This window comes from Labrus mixtus, chromosome 18 (genome assembly GCF_963584025.1).
Source record: "Labrus mixtus chromosome 18, fLabMix1.1, whole genome shotgun sequence".
In the NCBI taxonomy this organism is placed as follows: domain Eukaryota; kingdom Metazoa; phylum Chordata; class Actinopteri; order Labriformes; family Labridae; genus Labrus; species Labrus mixtus.
This window is the reverse complement of record NC_083629.1, coordinates 14,767,744-14,783,630: the sequence shown is the minus strand read 5'-3', so window position 1 is coordinate 14,783,630 and position 15,887 is coordinate 14,767,744. Positions and strand designations below refer to the sequence as shown.

At 41.9% G+C, this 15,887-nt stretch overlaps 3 protein-coding genes across 3 annotated transcripts in view; 1 reads left to right on the top strand and 2 right to left on the bottom strand.

Moving 5' to 3' along the window:
* rnf144aa (ring finger protein 144aa) overlaps nucleotides 1–1,309 on the bottom strand; it is a 35,079-nt gene extending 33,770 nt beyond the window's left edge. The window contains exon 1 of the mRNA XM_061063858.1: nucleotides 713–1,309. The gene's annotated coding sequence lies outside the window, so the exon portion shown is untranslated. The remainder of the gene's footprint in view (nucleotides 1–712) is intronic.
* A 1,887-nt stretch (nucleotides 1,310–3,196) lies between these two features.
* rsad2 (radical S-adenosyl methionine domain containing 2) lies at nucleotides 3,197–5,798 on the bottom strand. The gene is made up of 6 exons (XM_061062883.1): nucleotides 5,454–5,798; nucleotides 5,201–5,362; nucleotides 4,848–5,077; nucleotides 4,619–4,768; nucleotides 3,770–3,802; nucleotides 3,197–3,517 (listed from the first exon to the last, which is right to left on the bottom strand). Exons 1-6 carry the CDS (start codon nucleotides 5,773–5,775, stop codon nucleotides 3,353–3,355), a joined length of 1,062 nt encoding a protein of 353 aa, XP_060918866.1. The 5' UTR covers nucleotides 5,776–5,798; the 3' UTR covers nucleotides 3,197–3,352.
* A 631-nt stretch (nucleotides 5,799–6,429) lies between these two features.
* On the top strand, nucleotides 6,430–11,440 carry cmpk2 (cytidine monophosphate (UMP-CMP) kinase 2, mitochondrial). Its single transcript, XM_061062881.1, has 5 exons — nucleotides 6,430–7,073; nucleotides 8,245–8,359; nucleotides 8,691–8,892; nucleotides 9,075–9,308; nucleotides 10,595–11,440. Exons 1-5 carry the CDS (start codon nucleotides 6,474–6,476, stop codon nucleotides 10,713–10,715), a joined length of 1,272 nt encoding a protein of 423 aa, XP_060918864.1. The 5' UTR covers nucleotides 6,430–6,473; the 3' UTR covers nucleotides 10,716–11,440.
* The last annotated feature ends 4,447 nt before the right edge of the window (nucleotides 11,441–15,887 follow it).

The following is a 15,887-nucleotide window of genomic DNA, read 5'->3' as shown; positions in this document are numbered from 1 at the left end:
TAAAACCATAAATGTGTTTCCTTAGTTTACAACGATTTAAAACACATGTCCCTGAGAATAATACTATTCATGTAAGCCAACTTCAGAGGAGATCAGACTGCATAAAAAGACAAAAACACTCCGTTCAGGTGGGACAGAGACATTCATTTAATGAAGCACAAACCTCACAGCCTTGGCTAGCACTGACTGCAGAGATGCTCCGTTTGTCTAGTAGCCTGGTTTCACTGCTCTGCCTATAATCTGACTGTACCCTGAGGGGGACATGCTGCTTAAAATGGAAAGAGCAGGGCAGAGAGAGAGTGACCTTTCAGAGCTCCACTCTGCAGCTGCTCTATGAGAAACAAACATGATTGAACAACAACTACAGCAACTCTGATCAAGTGTCAGCAACACACACATATACACATATACACATATACACATATACACACACACACCCACACACAAAACCGTAGGCTACTGATGTCATTTTTAAGCAGCTACCTGCAGCCAAAGCTTTGTCATCCATCCCCAACAGCAGTTTGTTCCGAGACAGGCCAACAAACAGTTAACAAGCTTGACAATTGTACGCTAAGAGCAACATATCTTGGTGTAAAAGCGAGGAAATGGCGAAAATAAAATGCGACAGTGGTTTCTAATAAAGACAGAATGGACATGAAGTGCTACAGCAGATCCCCCCCCCCACACACACTAGAAAAGCAGCAAACCTTACCTGGCTTTCTGAGACAACGCCGTCTTGATGGTGTAACCTCAGGGAAAAGGTGGAAAAGATGATCTTCTGAATTGGATTAGCGAAGAGACAGCCAACCAGTCAGGCGTCGGAGGAGGAAGAAGAGGAGGAGGAGGAGGAGGAGGAGGATATTTCTGAGGGGGTGATGCCCATGTTCATTATATGTCCCTCCGACGTCGGGGTGGAAACATTTGACCTGCTACTGTCGCGTGCAACGCCTGAAATCAGGCCCGGGTGAAGCCGACCACCGACCACCATCGGTGAAATTAGACAAATAAACCAACAGACGGAGAGAATAAGCCGCAGCTGAGATTCTCCTCTGTTTTGCCTGACAGTAGGATTGTTTGTACACCGGAACGGCGGTATAATCTCGATTACCGAGGAGTGCGCAACGTCCACCCGACAGCCAGCAACACAATCCCGCGGAAAGCGCCAGGCTCTCTGGCTGCACAGGAAGCGAACAGGGGGCGGTGTGTTTACCTCTCCGCCGTCCCTGCTGCCGTGCTCGGTGGGAAATCATCTGCTTCGCACTGGAGGGACGCCATTTGTTCGTGAGAGGGTTCCCGTCTGCGTTTTACAGCAGAGCCCAGTCACAAGCCCCTTTTACACAAACGACAGCTCCCCCTGCTGGCGAAAAGCTGTAACCCCCTTTTTCAAAGCGTCTGACTGGTTGAAAACTGAGATTAACAAAATAAAATACACTTCTTGATTCCTGAATAGACGTCTCACAGTATATTTTTTTTACAGCTAGCCTATCATTCAATCATATTCTAAAATTGTTGTTTTATGAACGTAGGCTATTTGTTTTTGTCTGTAATTGTCTACTTTGTGCCCATTTAAAAGTGTGAAGGTCAGACTTTGCTTGTTAATGATATTATATGAGGAACAAAAATAAAATAAAATAAATTATTAATTTGAAAAAAGACTGTAATACAGTCTCAATATTTACAGTCTATGAATACAATCTATGGTTGGAATTAAAATTGTTACGTTTATATTGCCCTCTAGTGGTAGAAACTAGTTTCTGCACCTGGTTATTTTACAAGTGTTGAGCAAATTAGACGAATAATACAGCCTTTATAATGGCAAAAAAATAAATCAATTCTACATTTACAGTTTTATATGCACACTGCACATATCATCCATCATAGTAAAATATGTGCACCCTACTTTATACACAAACTCTATAGATGCATATTTTTTATATTGACGTTTCACAATCCTCACCAATTTATATAGGCTATATTATTATTCTATGTTTTTGTTGTCCTTATCGCTAGCTATGTATCTTTTTCTTACTTCCTGGGCTGTATCAATGACAGCAACTTCAAACCTGAAGTATGTTTTTCTTTTAAGTATACATACAGTCTACAGTATTACAGCATACTTAGTCAATGAAGCTTATTCTAAGTTAATGTTCTCATCTAGGCCTCATTTTCAACATGAGCACCTGCAACTATTTCTCAACATATTCAGTTAAAAAAACAAAACCATAACAATGAAAAAATATAAGTGGAGGTATAGTTTAGTTTCTGTTTGTTTGGGGTTTTTTTTTTTTTATTTCCTTTTGGTCAAATTGTGTGAAAGGAAATCAGCTAATGAAAGCTGACCTGATTCTCCTTTACTCAAATAGTCTTTCAGTCTGTAGATCATGATGTCGTTTAAGTTTCAGAATCACATTCATATGATCTCTAATTTGCAAGAAGTGAAACCTAAACTTATAATATGCAAATACAAATGACCTCATACAACCTGTATGTAGTCGATTTATTTAAACTACATCAGACATTGTCAGAGGTAGAACCATGAAGTACTTGAAGACTTATATCCACTGTTTTCCTTTCATATTGGGTCCAACTACCTTTACTTATTCGTTTAGTTGGCCCAGCTCTGATCAGCTTTTATATCAACATAAGGATCTCTGTATACAGCTGTCTTCTACCAAGAAGCAGCAGCTTGCACTTTGAGTATAAGTGGAAAGGACAGTGTGCTCAGTTAAGCAACAATTCATGTACACAAACTGTTGTGACTAAGCAGCGGTTGGGGTGATGGCCTGACAAGACTTGCCACACAATAAACTCAAAGCAGGAAAAACTGGCTCTTGAGGTTTATGGTATCCATTCAACAATGTTTCTTCCTCTTTCCTGGAACACAGGTTATTATAAGAACCAGATCATTAACCCATTTGTGTTCTTCTCTAATGGGGAGGTCATTTCAGGAGACATTTTTATGACCAGTTAACGTAAATAAAAAGTGATGCACTGTTAACTGTTTCCCACCTGCAGGGACATCTAAATCGAATAAATAAAATCAGACATAATGGAAGATAATGACCAAAACACAACAAAAGACAACAGATTATATAGTGAAAAATAAATGTTATTGTTCTGTTACATTTACTAATACAAGTGCATGCAATGCAAGTTAACATCAATATATATATATTTTTTTTTCCCAAATTACCAAGTGCAAGCTTCTTTCATAGAATTTCACATATTCACAGTTTTTTTTAACAAACCATATGAAGAACATGAAGTTCTGTAAAGAAATACAAAATAATAATAATACTGTACAAAAGCTTAGTGCTACGACTAATAAAAAAGTTGTCATTGCTGCAGATCTTCACCACTCCAGCTTCATGTCGGCTTTGCTCCACACATATTTCCCTCCTCTCTTCAGAAACATCTTTTCATCAAAGCCGCTGAAGCATATGGCCTCCTTCACACCGACATCAAGGATGGACTTGGATGGGTCCTTCCTTCCCTCTCGACAGTCCAGGAATCGCATCTGAAAAAAAGAAAGATTGAATCAGTTAAAGGTTTAAATGTTGTCCTTAGATGTTGTTAGTTACCTGTGAATGTCACACTTAGAAGGCAAACACAGGAGTTTTATTTGACCTCAGACAAATCATTAAAAAAAACTTGAGTGTTTTTAAATTGGGCCAAACTTAAGCCTTGCCCTTCAGTATTAACAGTACTGTTAAAGGAAAAGATCACGAGTATTAAGAGTTGTGCGTTATCAACAATAGAAGGTACTTACATATTCATCCAGGATCAGGTAGGAATTCCTCATCTGTAAAGAAGACCACACATATTAACTTTTGGTTTACACTTATTCTTAACATTGTCCAACTATTTACATGCTCTGAACTTAACTGATGATGCTGCGTCCCTAACACAAAATGTCCTGCAAGAATATTTTTCTGACAGGATGCAGGTTGAACTTTTTTAATTTCTCATTTCCTTCTTCCACCTCCTAAAGGCGTGGCCTGTGCCAAAGTGGAAACAAGCTGGAGCAAGAGATAGTGAAATGTGGCTGATTGGCCATTCACTGTTTTGTGTTGTTGTTGTTTTAACTATGTTTGATATCATATGATCAAACTTTTTTACGACCCACTGAAAACTGCCCTGCCACCTACTGTTGGGTCCCAACAGTTGACAATAACTCATCTAGAATAAAGACATTTTTACTTCCATTTTTGGGGACACTCAGGATTTCTCCACCCACTTTTTTTCTACTGAGAGTTTCTCTTCATTTAAAAAAATAAAAAAATAAATACAGATGTATTCTTAATCACGCCCTTTAAGAAGGATGTCTACTGAATGGAGATTTTGTACTCAAAGGAATTAATCTTTATGACCTTGGTGATCCTTTGACTTTACCTCATGACTTTGTCCTTTTTTCTGTCAACATTTTTTACTTTTCTTTACTTAAATCTACAATTTAACATCTGCAAACTGATACAATCCCCATCAGCCTCAACTTTACTTCATGACTAGCGCCAGTTCAGAAATGTTAGCATGCTACCCGGCAAAACTATGCTGATTATATGGTACATCAATGCTACTTAAAAAAGACTCAGAACTACAATCATATTTGAAGTCCTACCTTCTCATTGGACTCTGGAACCAGGCAGGAGACACTGCTGTGTCTATCCAGAAACTCCTGAAACTGCTCTTCACTGATGACAAACCTCTCTGCCTCTCTCAGGGCATCCTCTCCTGCATTTTCCCCGTCAATCAACAAACACTGGAACACCTGAAAACACAAAAAAAAAGCTTGAGCCTGTGCCCCTTTTCTACCAAAACATACACTCTCCGTTTTTGTTTTTTGTTACCTTCCAGCGCACTGGGTTAAGCCAGGTGATGGACTCCGTCATGTCTTCATCCACGTTGAATGTATTGATAACAGAGTTGATCTTGAACGCCACCTTGTACTGCTGGCACCAGCTGCAGATCTTATAAAGGTTGTCCAGGTGGCTCTTTTTGCCCTGAGCTCTGCCGATCAGCTGGTTGGTTTCCTCATTGAAACTGTCACAAGAGACGGCCAGGATGTCCAGATAGTCACCTGATGGAGTGAGCGGATCATGTAGATGATGTAGATCATTTGCATCAGCTCAAGGAGTGTTCTTATTTGACTAAAAATACAAAGACTTGAAAAAACATGACTGACGCTAATTTGACGACTTACCATATTTCTGGAACCATCTTTCTTTAATCATGCTTCCGTTGCTGACGATGCTGATACTTGGGAGTTGAAGTTCCAGTCTACAAAACTGAACTAATTTCCCAAGAAAATCCCCTTTATCATGCAAGAATGGCTCCCCCCCGGAGAAGTTGATCTTCTCCATGCCTGACAAACAAAGAGATACATTTAACTTTATGCAAGAGGTTAGGTAGGCTTTTGCAAAAGATCAGAATACTTATTGATTTGTCTAACTTACCAGCATCCTTCAAAAGTGAGAGGCCCCTCTTGGCTTCATCCAGAGGCAGGACAAAAGATGTTTTCGCAGTGTGGAAGCAAAATCCGCATTTGTAGTTACACTTGCGTGTGAAATGATAGTTAACGCTTGTTGGAGTCGTCGAATCTTGGACTTTATTTTCCTCCAGTTTGCTGTGAGTAGGCGGAGGTGAGATTGTTGCCCTGCAGACTCCGGCTCTCCTGTCGCAAACTTTGGAATATAAGCTGACCAGAAAGTAATGCAGGGTGCGGATGCAGAGCTGCAGCAGCAGCATGGGAGACGCGAACACAGAGGAGAGCTCCATCGTCAAATCGTATCGTATCACACCTGTTCTGCTCGCTCTGTGGAAGCCGATGCTCCTTAAATACACGGCTGCAGGGTGGACCATGAAGCGAGAGAGGACGGAATGTCGATCAGCTGGGCAGCTGAGTTTCTGTTTACAAACATCGAAAACGAAAGTTAGTGTGGTGTGTGGCTGGAAAATGACTCAGATGAAATGTGACTCATGTGCAAAAAAAAAAAAAAAGTAAAAATAGTTACGCCCAAACTTTGTCTAGAGTAGACCTATGCCTTTATCAACATTTTATATTAGCCTACATTATATACACTATGTAATACTATACACTAACTACATATATATATATATATATATATGTTTTATTATTTAAACTTTATAATAGCCTATCACTTTTCTACAGTTCACGTAGGCTAATTCGTACTCTTGCCCCAATAAGATTGACAAGGTGAGCAGCTGCCAAATAGACAACGCCTCACTGTGACACACCCAGCAGTTTCAGAGCCATTTCTATGTAAACATAACTCCGAGTTTCTCATGATCAGCAATAAATGTGCTGCCCTGTGTGTCACCAGCTGACTGTACTCGATAAGTTTCGTTTCTCCAGCATGGCGGACTTACTTTCGTTTTCCCTGCAGCGGCCCATATTGTGTAACTCGCCAACAGTGAAGCAGCTTGGACGCTGACCGGGACTGCAGCTGTAACAGATGTCTCGTCGCGCCATGTCTCTTCTTCTTCTTCCGCAGTGGTCCTCTCGTGTGTTTTTGGTAGAGCTGGGTGGAGAACCTGTCTATTTTTCAATACAAGAAAAGAGCCGGGGGAAAGAAGTGTCACGTGTTTTCAGAAATGTCCAAAACAACGACAGGTGTTACTCTGTCCTCGTCTGCGGCGGCGACAGAATCGAACGAGCCAAGTTTTACGCGGAGCTGAAGCAGAAACTGTTGCGAGAACTGCCGAAAGAGTGCGACTTGTCTCCCATGTCCTCATTCCTGCCAAATGTCAAAGACTCTCTCCTCAAAGGCTACTTCTTAAAAGATACATCCCCGAGTGCGTCCCTGTCAGAGCGAGTTCTGAGAGAGTTCGTCCAGCATGAGCCAGTGCTTGTGTGTTCATACCTGAGAGGTGAGGACGGCCAGCAGTGGACTCAGAAGTGTCTGTGGAAAGAGTCAGACAACCGGGCGGTGGAAATGTCAAAGGATTTCTGTGTTGTGCCATCCGAGGCGCCAGAATTTCACCCAGCTACACTGAACATCATCAACTCCGATGTCTTCTACAACTTTGAGGAGGCCTGTGAAGTTCTGAAAGAGGTTAATATGTGCCGTCATTAAATGCATTTGCCTGTTTTGCAATTATTAAAGCAAACAGTGCCAAGATATTGACCATATTTGAACTCATCGTCATTTAAGCCTCGACGTCATTCTAATGAGAGAGGTGGGGACGCTCACTTCATACTGCTGGCTAGCAAATGTAGAACATTAATTTGTCAAATTGTTGTCATGAAACTATGTTTAACATATGTATTATTACTCAGGTGTTACCACAATCAAATATAAAAATGTTATGCATTAGCATTCAGCCACCAGCTACATCTTATATTTCTGTTAGCTTATAAGTGGCTAATTTCACTGTGATAGTTCTGCACTAGAGGGTTATATACATAGTCTTTAAATAAAGACACATTTATTTAGTAACATGAAAATGTGCACAAAAGGAAACAATGGATATCACGGAAATGAGTTTTTGGCACTCTTACAGCAGGTCTTACACTCATGGCTTCTTTTCTTCATCAAAAATAAATGTTCCCTAAATGTCAAGTCAAGTTTATTTATACAGCACATTTGAGATGACAAGCAATAGACTCAATGTGCTTCATAGTTTTTGGTGATGAAAAATATTTTCAGCTTTCAATTGTATCTGTATTTGTTCATTTTTTTTGCAGTGGAAAATGTAAAAAAAAAAAAAAAAAAAAAAAATGCTTCTGCAGCATGTTGTAAATCATCATATCTGACACCTAACTCGTGGCAGTGGTCACAGGCAGAAAAAAAACACACTTTAAATAGTTATCGACTCAATTATGGTCTTTTTTTTTTGCTGTAGGTAATAAATAAGGATGATTTTTTTAATTTCAGTCTTTTGTATGACCAGATAAAAACTCCTAACAGGAGCGCTAACATTTTATAAACCCCTAAAATCTGTACAACTAATAAACCTGAATCCAGCAGTATGACATAATAACAGTATCTGCGCTTCCTATCCTGAGTGTGATGTCAGAGTAATATTATTGTGGTGTGATTATGCTCAATTTCTTTAAATGCATGATGTGGCAAAATGGCACCCCGGTGTGGTAGCTGAGGGTGTAGCAGTGAAGCCCAAAGGTTGCTCTAGTTTCTTGGATGTGTCTATGAGTGCAAGTTGGTCCATTGTAGTGTGTATTTATGATTCCCTCCTGCCTCTTCTCTCACTGTGTCTGTGCTGCAGAGCGCTGACATCATCCCAGAGGCGACATCTGTTCTGGAGCTGCTGCCCAGCCGAGTGGAGGCCAGAAGTAAACCAGACTTCCCTGTTATTGTCATAGAGGGCCTGGATGCCACAGGTTAATGCCATTAACTTGAAGCAGTTTGATGTATAGATGTCTGATTTAAGAGAGATGGCCTGTTATTCTCTGCTAAAGCTATTATCTGCTGGTGAGTCTGGCCTAATGGAGGATCGTGTGTCATGACCTCAGAGAAGTTACATCAACGTGGAAATGTTTTATTGAAGATCTCGCTCATCAAATACTCTTTACAAAACCCATGTAGGAAGGATGGAGGGTTAAGCGTCACTTTAAAACACAAACAAATATTCTCTTTTTTCTCCTTAAATGTACCCAAACTTTTTATTACACCTTTCATTTTTGAACTCACCCTTTGCTCCTTCCCTCACAGGTAAGACCACGCTGACTGAGTCTCTGAAGAATGCTCTTGGAGCCACTCTTCTTCGCTCACCTCCCCAGTGCCTGTCCCCCTTGAGGGCCCGCTTTGATCGGGAGCCGCCCCTCTTCCGCAGGGCCTTCTACGCTGTAGGGAATTATATCACAGCTGAGGCAATAGGCCAGGAGGGAATGAAGACACCTGTCATCGTTGACAGGTACAGACAGCTGAGGTGTTGTGAAGTGTGCCTGTTTTCTGACCTGTTTTATGATAGAGGGGGGACTAAGATCCATCCCACAGGGATCTAAAAGTTGAATTCAGTGACACCCCCATGCTCCTGTACCTGATCGTCCATCTATCTATCCATCTTCTGCTATTAAATCCATTATCTCTCCCCAGATTCTGGCACAGCACAGCAGCCTATGCCATAGCCACAGCAGTGAGTGGTCCTGTGTGCAACCTTCCAGCAGAGGGTTCAGAGGTCTACAGGTGGCCCACTGACCTGCTGCAGCCCAGCCTGGTGGTCTTACTCACACTGGACCCTGAGGAGAGAAAAAGGAGGCTGAGGGACAGAGGTCAAGGAGAGACTGCAGAGGAGCAAGAGTTAGACCACAACCAGCTTTTCAGACTCAAGTGAGATATCTGGATTACATTTACAGTGTTTTTTGTCGATTTGACAAGTTTCCATGTATGCACTTAAAATTCGAGGCAGCTTAAATTACTTAATTAATAACTTTCATTACTCCAGTTATTTTTCAGTCTACTAAACGTCACAAAATTGTGAAATTGAACACCTGAATCTACAAAAAGCCAAATGAAAATTCTTGATATCTGTATCCATTGATCTAAACGAAGCAGCAAAGTCCTGTTAGGAAAAATGATTGCAATTCAACTAGTGTAAATACATAATCATTGAAAATATTGTAACACACATTATTGTCCTCTAAGGATAAAACTTAAAGTAAATTTGCAATGGAAAATAACTATTTAATAAACAATTCCCTCCAGTTTTAAAAATAAACAAGACTTCAAACCAGTATTGTAAGGTGCCAGACTGAATAACTGTATTCTATGGATATTTTCTAGCAAGTGTACATCGTAACATAACAAAGTTCTCTCATAAAGGTGTCTACTGATGGCATTATTGGACTCTTAATCTGTCGTAAATCAAGCACAAGAGTTCTTCTGCAACCAGAGGGGGTAATGAACAGCCACAAAAAAGAGAGTGAGAGAAATCTCAGTAGACACCCTGAACTGTGTGACATGTGTGGACAAATGTTTTCCAGCCTGTGATAATAAAGAAGTTCTCTCTGAGTGTGAAAACATAAAAAACCACAGATGGGGGCTTCACACTGTACAGCTCGTTTCACTGAGTCAGGTCAGCTCCGTCTTAGTCTGATCCATCAAACACTTAACAATCAATTACTGTCCCGCGGGGGGAAGCGGCTGATGAGAAAGAACAGGTGATTAGTTGCTGAGCTGTTGTGCTCCATTAAGCCGGTCAAAACTCGCAGACACTGGCTGCCCTGTTAGTCGCTGCGAAGACAGGTCGATGGCTACTTTCATTCATCCTCTGTCCTGACATAATGGCCTTTCCACACGGGACGGCCAGATGTTGGGCCAGCAGAGTAGGCGAATGGAGAGAGGTGACTGGGTTGCTGGGGCGAGTGAGAGATAGTCATTCTGATTCGTCATTTGTCACAGGAAATGGCCATCTGTGTTGTTTTTCATGAAGACATTTTTCATATTTTTCAATTTCATCCCTCTCCTTACTCCTCGCCAAGACTGTGAGCAGCCGGATTGCCCAAAAGTCCAGAAAATCAAAAATATTCTGTGTAATTAAAAGTGTAATTTGTACTGTTTATATGCTTACTTTCCTCATTTCCTGATATGATGTTTGTGTTTGTGTGTCTCTGCAGAGTGGAGGAGGCTTACCACAGGATCAGTGGGCCAGCCTGCGTCACCGTGGATGCTAGTCCTCCTGCAGACCAAGTGCTCCAACAAGTGCTGCTTTTAATTAGGGGCAAATGCCACTTGTAAACAATCATCTCCGTCTCCCCCTGCTGTCGGCCAAGCATCAAGTGGATGCAGTACCTCCTTTCACCACTGGGTGCCAGTAAGGTGTTGTGTATGTGACAGTAGGAGGCTGACGGCCAGACTGGACTGTGGCTGGGAGATGCTGTTCAGAATGAGCAAAGGTTGAATGGCCAGGGGCCAAAAGAACTGTGTGCTACGATCAGGAATACATAATGATGCAGACACACACATGCATGCACACATTTAGACACACACAAGTGCAGATATGAATGTGTTGACAATGTGCTTAAGTGCTATTTGACTTTTTACAAATCGCATTCAGTGTAGCTGCACTTAATGACAATATTAAATGATTTAAACAGATACTGAGGAATGGATAGATACATTTATATAAGCACCAGGTAAAAATCAAATAAACACACAAACAGGACTAGGATGAAGCACTACATACACACACAGACACAAGAACACACAGAATAAAAGCACATACAAAAATACAGGATTCAATTCACGTAAAATTAAAACATACCTCTATAGTTGTTGTTTTTTTAAGTTTTATATTAAAAGAAAATTACACTAAATCTGGTTGGTCTCTGAGGAAAGTGTGTCTCACAGAAGCAGAGTAAAAAGTTTGTTACACTAATTACAAAAACTTGTGTTCCAGCTTGCTTATAGGCATGTATAAAAACTTCCTGTGGACATACAAAATAAAAGTTGCAAGCAAGTCATTTCAGTTGTGTAACTGTGACGGTGTGGCACTGACACAACTAATGCTACTTTTATTGATGTCCTGTGTGGCTCACAGTGGAGCTGAAGAACATATAGTGCTGTTTATCCTTAATGTTCTCATGGGTATGGACACTCAAGTCTGTGAGCATAAAGTACATACACATGCACACCTATTTGTGCTAACTCACACATACACAAAGGCCTGCACATTTACTAAGAGAACACTGTAATTCATTTATACAGTATATGGAGGAAGTGTGTATTTGGCCTATGTGATGGGAAGATTAATTGGAGGTTTTAGTAATTATGAGCTTGGCAAAGCTGCGGGCTGGAGAAGACAGAGTGACCCATCTCTTTTACTGTGATGCATCAGCAGAGCGCCAACCACTGCAGACCCTATTCATATGGCAATTAATGGAGCGCTGTATATCAATGTCATTCCAGTGCTCCCCCACATAAGCCCATGGATTACTCCTACTACCAATTACAGCAATCCAATGTTTTACTGAGTGGAGAGGTGCTGTGGATGCAAATCACAGCATCACATGTAATCAGATGAACTAAAATAAGGCGTCATTATGTTTATGGAGTATGGATTGCCGCATGAGGTAAGCATCTCCGAGCATTTTATGGAATTCATAAGTCCTCAGCTGCCCAGATGACACAAAATGAGTGTAACACGGTGCACTGTGGAATTTTGATTGGCATTAACACAGTTGCCTGTGTCTCAGGAGAGGCCAAAATTTATGAAGTATGAGAGCAAAGTAGTTATGCCTTTCGCCATACATCATACCTGAATGCAAAGTTGTGTGCCTCTGCGGCGCGAGGCCATATTTCTACGTCAGATGTTGTTATGCGTTGTTATTCTTGGCAACAAAAAGTGAGCGGTGATATCACGCTGTTACTGCCCCATAACCCGCCTGTAATATGACATTAATGGCCCATAATCACGGCACATTACACATGCACTGAAATCATTCTATTTACAGTTGTTAATAGTGTTTTTACTTATTTAAAACGTTAAGCACTTGTTTGGTTGTTTTTGTCAGAAAGCCAGGAATACTCGGTGCTCTTAACGATGACAACAACTCACACAACCAAACATTGTGTTTGGGAAGTTAAGGAAAAAGTTTTTAACAGATGCAATCTGCGACCGCGCTACCCAAGTTGCAAGATAAAAGTCCAAATGGAAAAAGGACGATCTGTCTGAGAGCTGCAGGAGATATCCACAAATATACAGTAGACCTACACTGCACAGACACAAACCAGCACACTAGAATGTGCACGCACACACACACACACACCTCACCCTGTATGGGGCCACTTTGCACTACACTCCTCAACTTCAATATTTCATCTGCACAACAGAGCAGGAGCAGCGGCGAGGAGGAAAGCCCTCCATGAAATAATTAAAGATCCAGCAGGGATGCAGCAGCACAGCAGACGCCGTCCCATCCTAAGTAATAGATCAAATGAAAGCTGTCCCTCAGATCATTAATAATGAGTGTGGTATGGAGACTGAATGGCGTAGGGGAGCGGGAATAGGAGGGCATAGGGCTGGTACAGGTTTGGAGGGAGGGAGGGAGGGAGGGAGGGAGTGAGGGGGGCATCACGAAAGCAAGAGGTATTTATGTATGTGTGTGTGTGTGTGTGTGTGTGTGTGTGTGTGTGTGTGCATTACAGTAGGAGTGTGGTTGGGTGGGGGTGTGAATAGTAGTCTGGGTCCCCTGGCAGAGACCCCATTGGGCCTCACTTGGCAGCCACATGAAGCGGCATGGCAAGAGGACTCATGCATATGATTTGGCAACCAAGTGTCTGCCAATGTCTAAAGACCCTACAGCAATGCCTATACATCCCTGGTCAAATAAACAACGTTTTGACAAAGTGAACAGACGGGTTAGCAGCGGCTTATAACGCTCCTTTCAATACGTGAGGCCTTTAAGCACTGACTGAATGTATATATGGTGGTGGATTTTTTTTTTTTGGGGAGAGCTGAGTTTGCCAGACAAGTGGGGATGGGCTGTCTGCGATGGGGGAGGGGGGATAAAAGAGGAGAGCGGAGTCGAGGGGGAAGATGGGAAACGGGGGAGAGCGGGTGTAGGAAGGGGGGAGGGGGGGTGGATGCTGCGGATGTTGTCATCTGTAGGCTCGAGTCACTTTAGATCCCTCCAGCTGGCAGGTACAGTGTATTCAAATACCCAATCCCAAATACAGTATACAGGATTCCCCAAGCAGCTTCAAATACCATCCGAGGGTCTTTTCCTTAATATTCGCCTACCTCCGAAAAAAATCTAAGGCTAAGTGTGTAAAAGCATTCCATTACTCTGGATGAGAAATAAATCACAACAAATCAGTGTCTGCAAAAATCAAAAGTCTATTTAGGAAGGCATCTATAACATCAGATTAAAATGTCCTTCTAGTAGCCTCATAATTAAGACTGCTAAATAAGATTAATGGAAAATAACCATGTTAAATCATAGTGTTTGAGTTTTCCTGTGCAGTAAATCAAAGTAAATAAACATAATTACAATTTTATTATCCCTCTTTGAGCCACACTTTTGTTCGACTACCCCTATCTCCTCCACATCACCTCCCCCCCCCCCCCCCCCACACACACACACACACACACGCACACACACACATTTCCATAGTTTCACCCATAAACACACCACATGCATACGCAGCAGCACCACCTTCCCTCTGAACACAGCAGGTGGTGTCAGACACCCCAGCGCCCTTCTCTGTGAATGACGGCTGGTGGGATGTAAAAACATGAAGGCTGGAGGAGCTGAACTGATCGGTGGTGGAAAACATTCAGAAAAGCTTTAAAAAAAAAAAAAAAAACGAGGTGGAAAAGGCAAAAAAAAAAAAAAAAAAGAGCCAGGCAAAGACGGGGGAATTACTTTGTGGGGAAGGAAAAATAAATAAAAAGTTTGAAATGTCCCATCAAAAAACAGATGTATAATTCAGCAGCTTTTCATCATTATGCTCAGCCTTTGTCATGGTGTGTGAATAGTTATTTGCAGGGGCAAAGACAGCCGCCGAGTGGATAGGTGCGGGTATTAGGCGCAGCAGGCTGTGTATTCGCGATGCCATTATCTATTCAGGTTGTGCTTATTTTCTGATGTTTTCAGGGGATAGGTGCTGTACACTCTGTGAAGATTGCATGAAAACTCACCAGTTTTGCCTGGCGGCTGTTGGGGAGGCTTCACCAGGAACGGTTAAATATTTAAACACTGCTGTGAGATCTCATTAAAAACGGCACATCAGCCCCCATAAGGCCCCTACAGCACTCCCTCGCACACTGCCGAAAAAACCCAGTTAGAACTCAGTGGAGTGTGACAAAACAGTTATTGTCTATTTACTGCGGAGAAGTTGTGATAAATCATCACATCCTGTCAAATAAGGCAGCTGGCAGCCGAGCTGACAAGTGGTAAGTCGTCATATCTGGGAAAGAAAATGATTGAGAATCCGCTCGGTTTTGACAGCTGCAAACATGCAGAAATACACCAAAAAACAAAACAACATGACAACTCAAACCAGACTAATATTTCCATAACACACATATGAAAACAAGACAGAGAAATAACTTTGTCTCTCTGGAGTCTTCGTGCCTTTGCACAAAATCTGGGCAATTAATTCCGACTCTATTGTTTGGGGCTTCCCTATTTTTAGCCTGCGCTGCCCTCTCAAATAAATTGATTTCCTGTGGCGAACTTGGAATGTTCCTTGTGTGCCATGTTTTTTTTTTTCTCCCCCCCCCCCCCCCCCACATCTCTTCCAAACACACAAATACCGTCCTTCTTCCCCCGGAGGAATAAATCAAAGGCAGCGCTGCCAAGTTCTGCGCTGTATGTGCATCTCTTTTTATACTTGAAAATGGTTTATTTTTGTTTCAGTTCCATTAATGCTTAGGCATGTCTCCTACTTTATCAGGCATCAGCAGACAGCTGAGGAGCTACTTGTTTGACAGGCGAGTGGCTCACTGAGTCGAAATACCTAAACTGACTCACTCTCTCTCTCTCGGATCTTACTTTTTTGATACGATCTCTCGTGAGACAAAGAGGGTCTGGGGAGGGGGGGGGGGGGGGTTGTGATCCCTACCACAGAAATAATGGCTGGGTCAAAACAGACTAAGCTCTCAGCTCGTAAGACAATATCTAAACACACTGCACAACACATAAATAAAAGTAGAGCAACTTGATCCTGGATTCTTGTAATGGCGTCAAGGGAGCCACTGGTCTTTGATGAACACTAGCGGAGACAGATGCATAAAAGCTGGGGGAAGCAGAAATGTTAATGCGCAGACAGACAGACAAAGAAGAATAATAGTACGGACTATGAATCATTAAGCAGAGCAAATGTTTGCTCGACTTCAGTGGGACAACTCTGTAAACTGACACCACACACTGTCATACACCAAATTACTTTTTAATTATGAGCCTG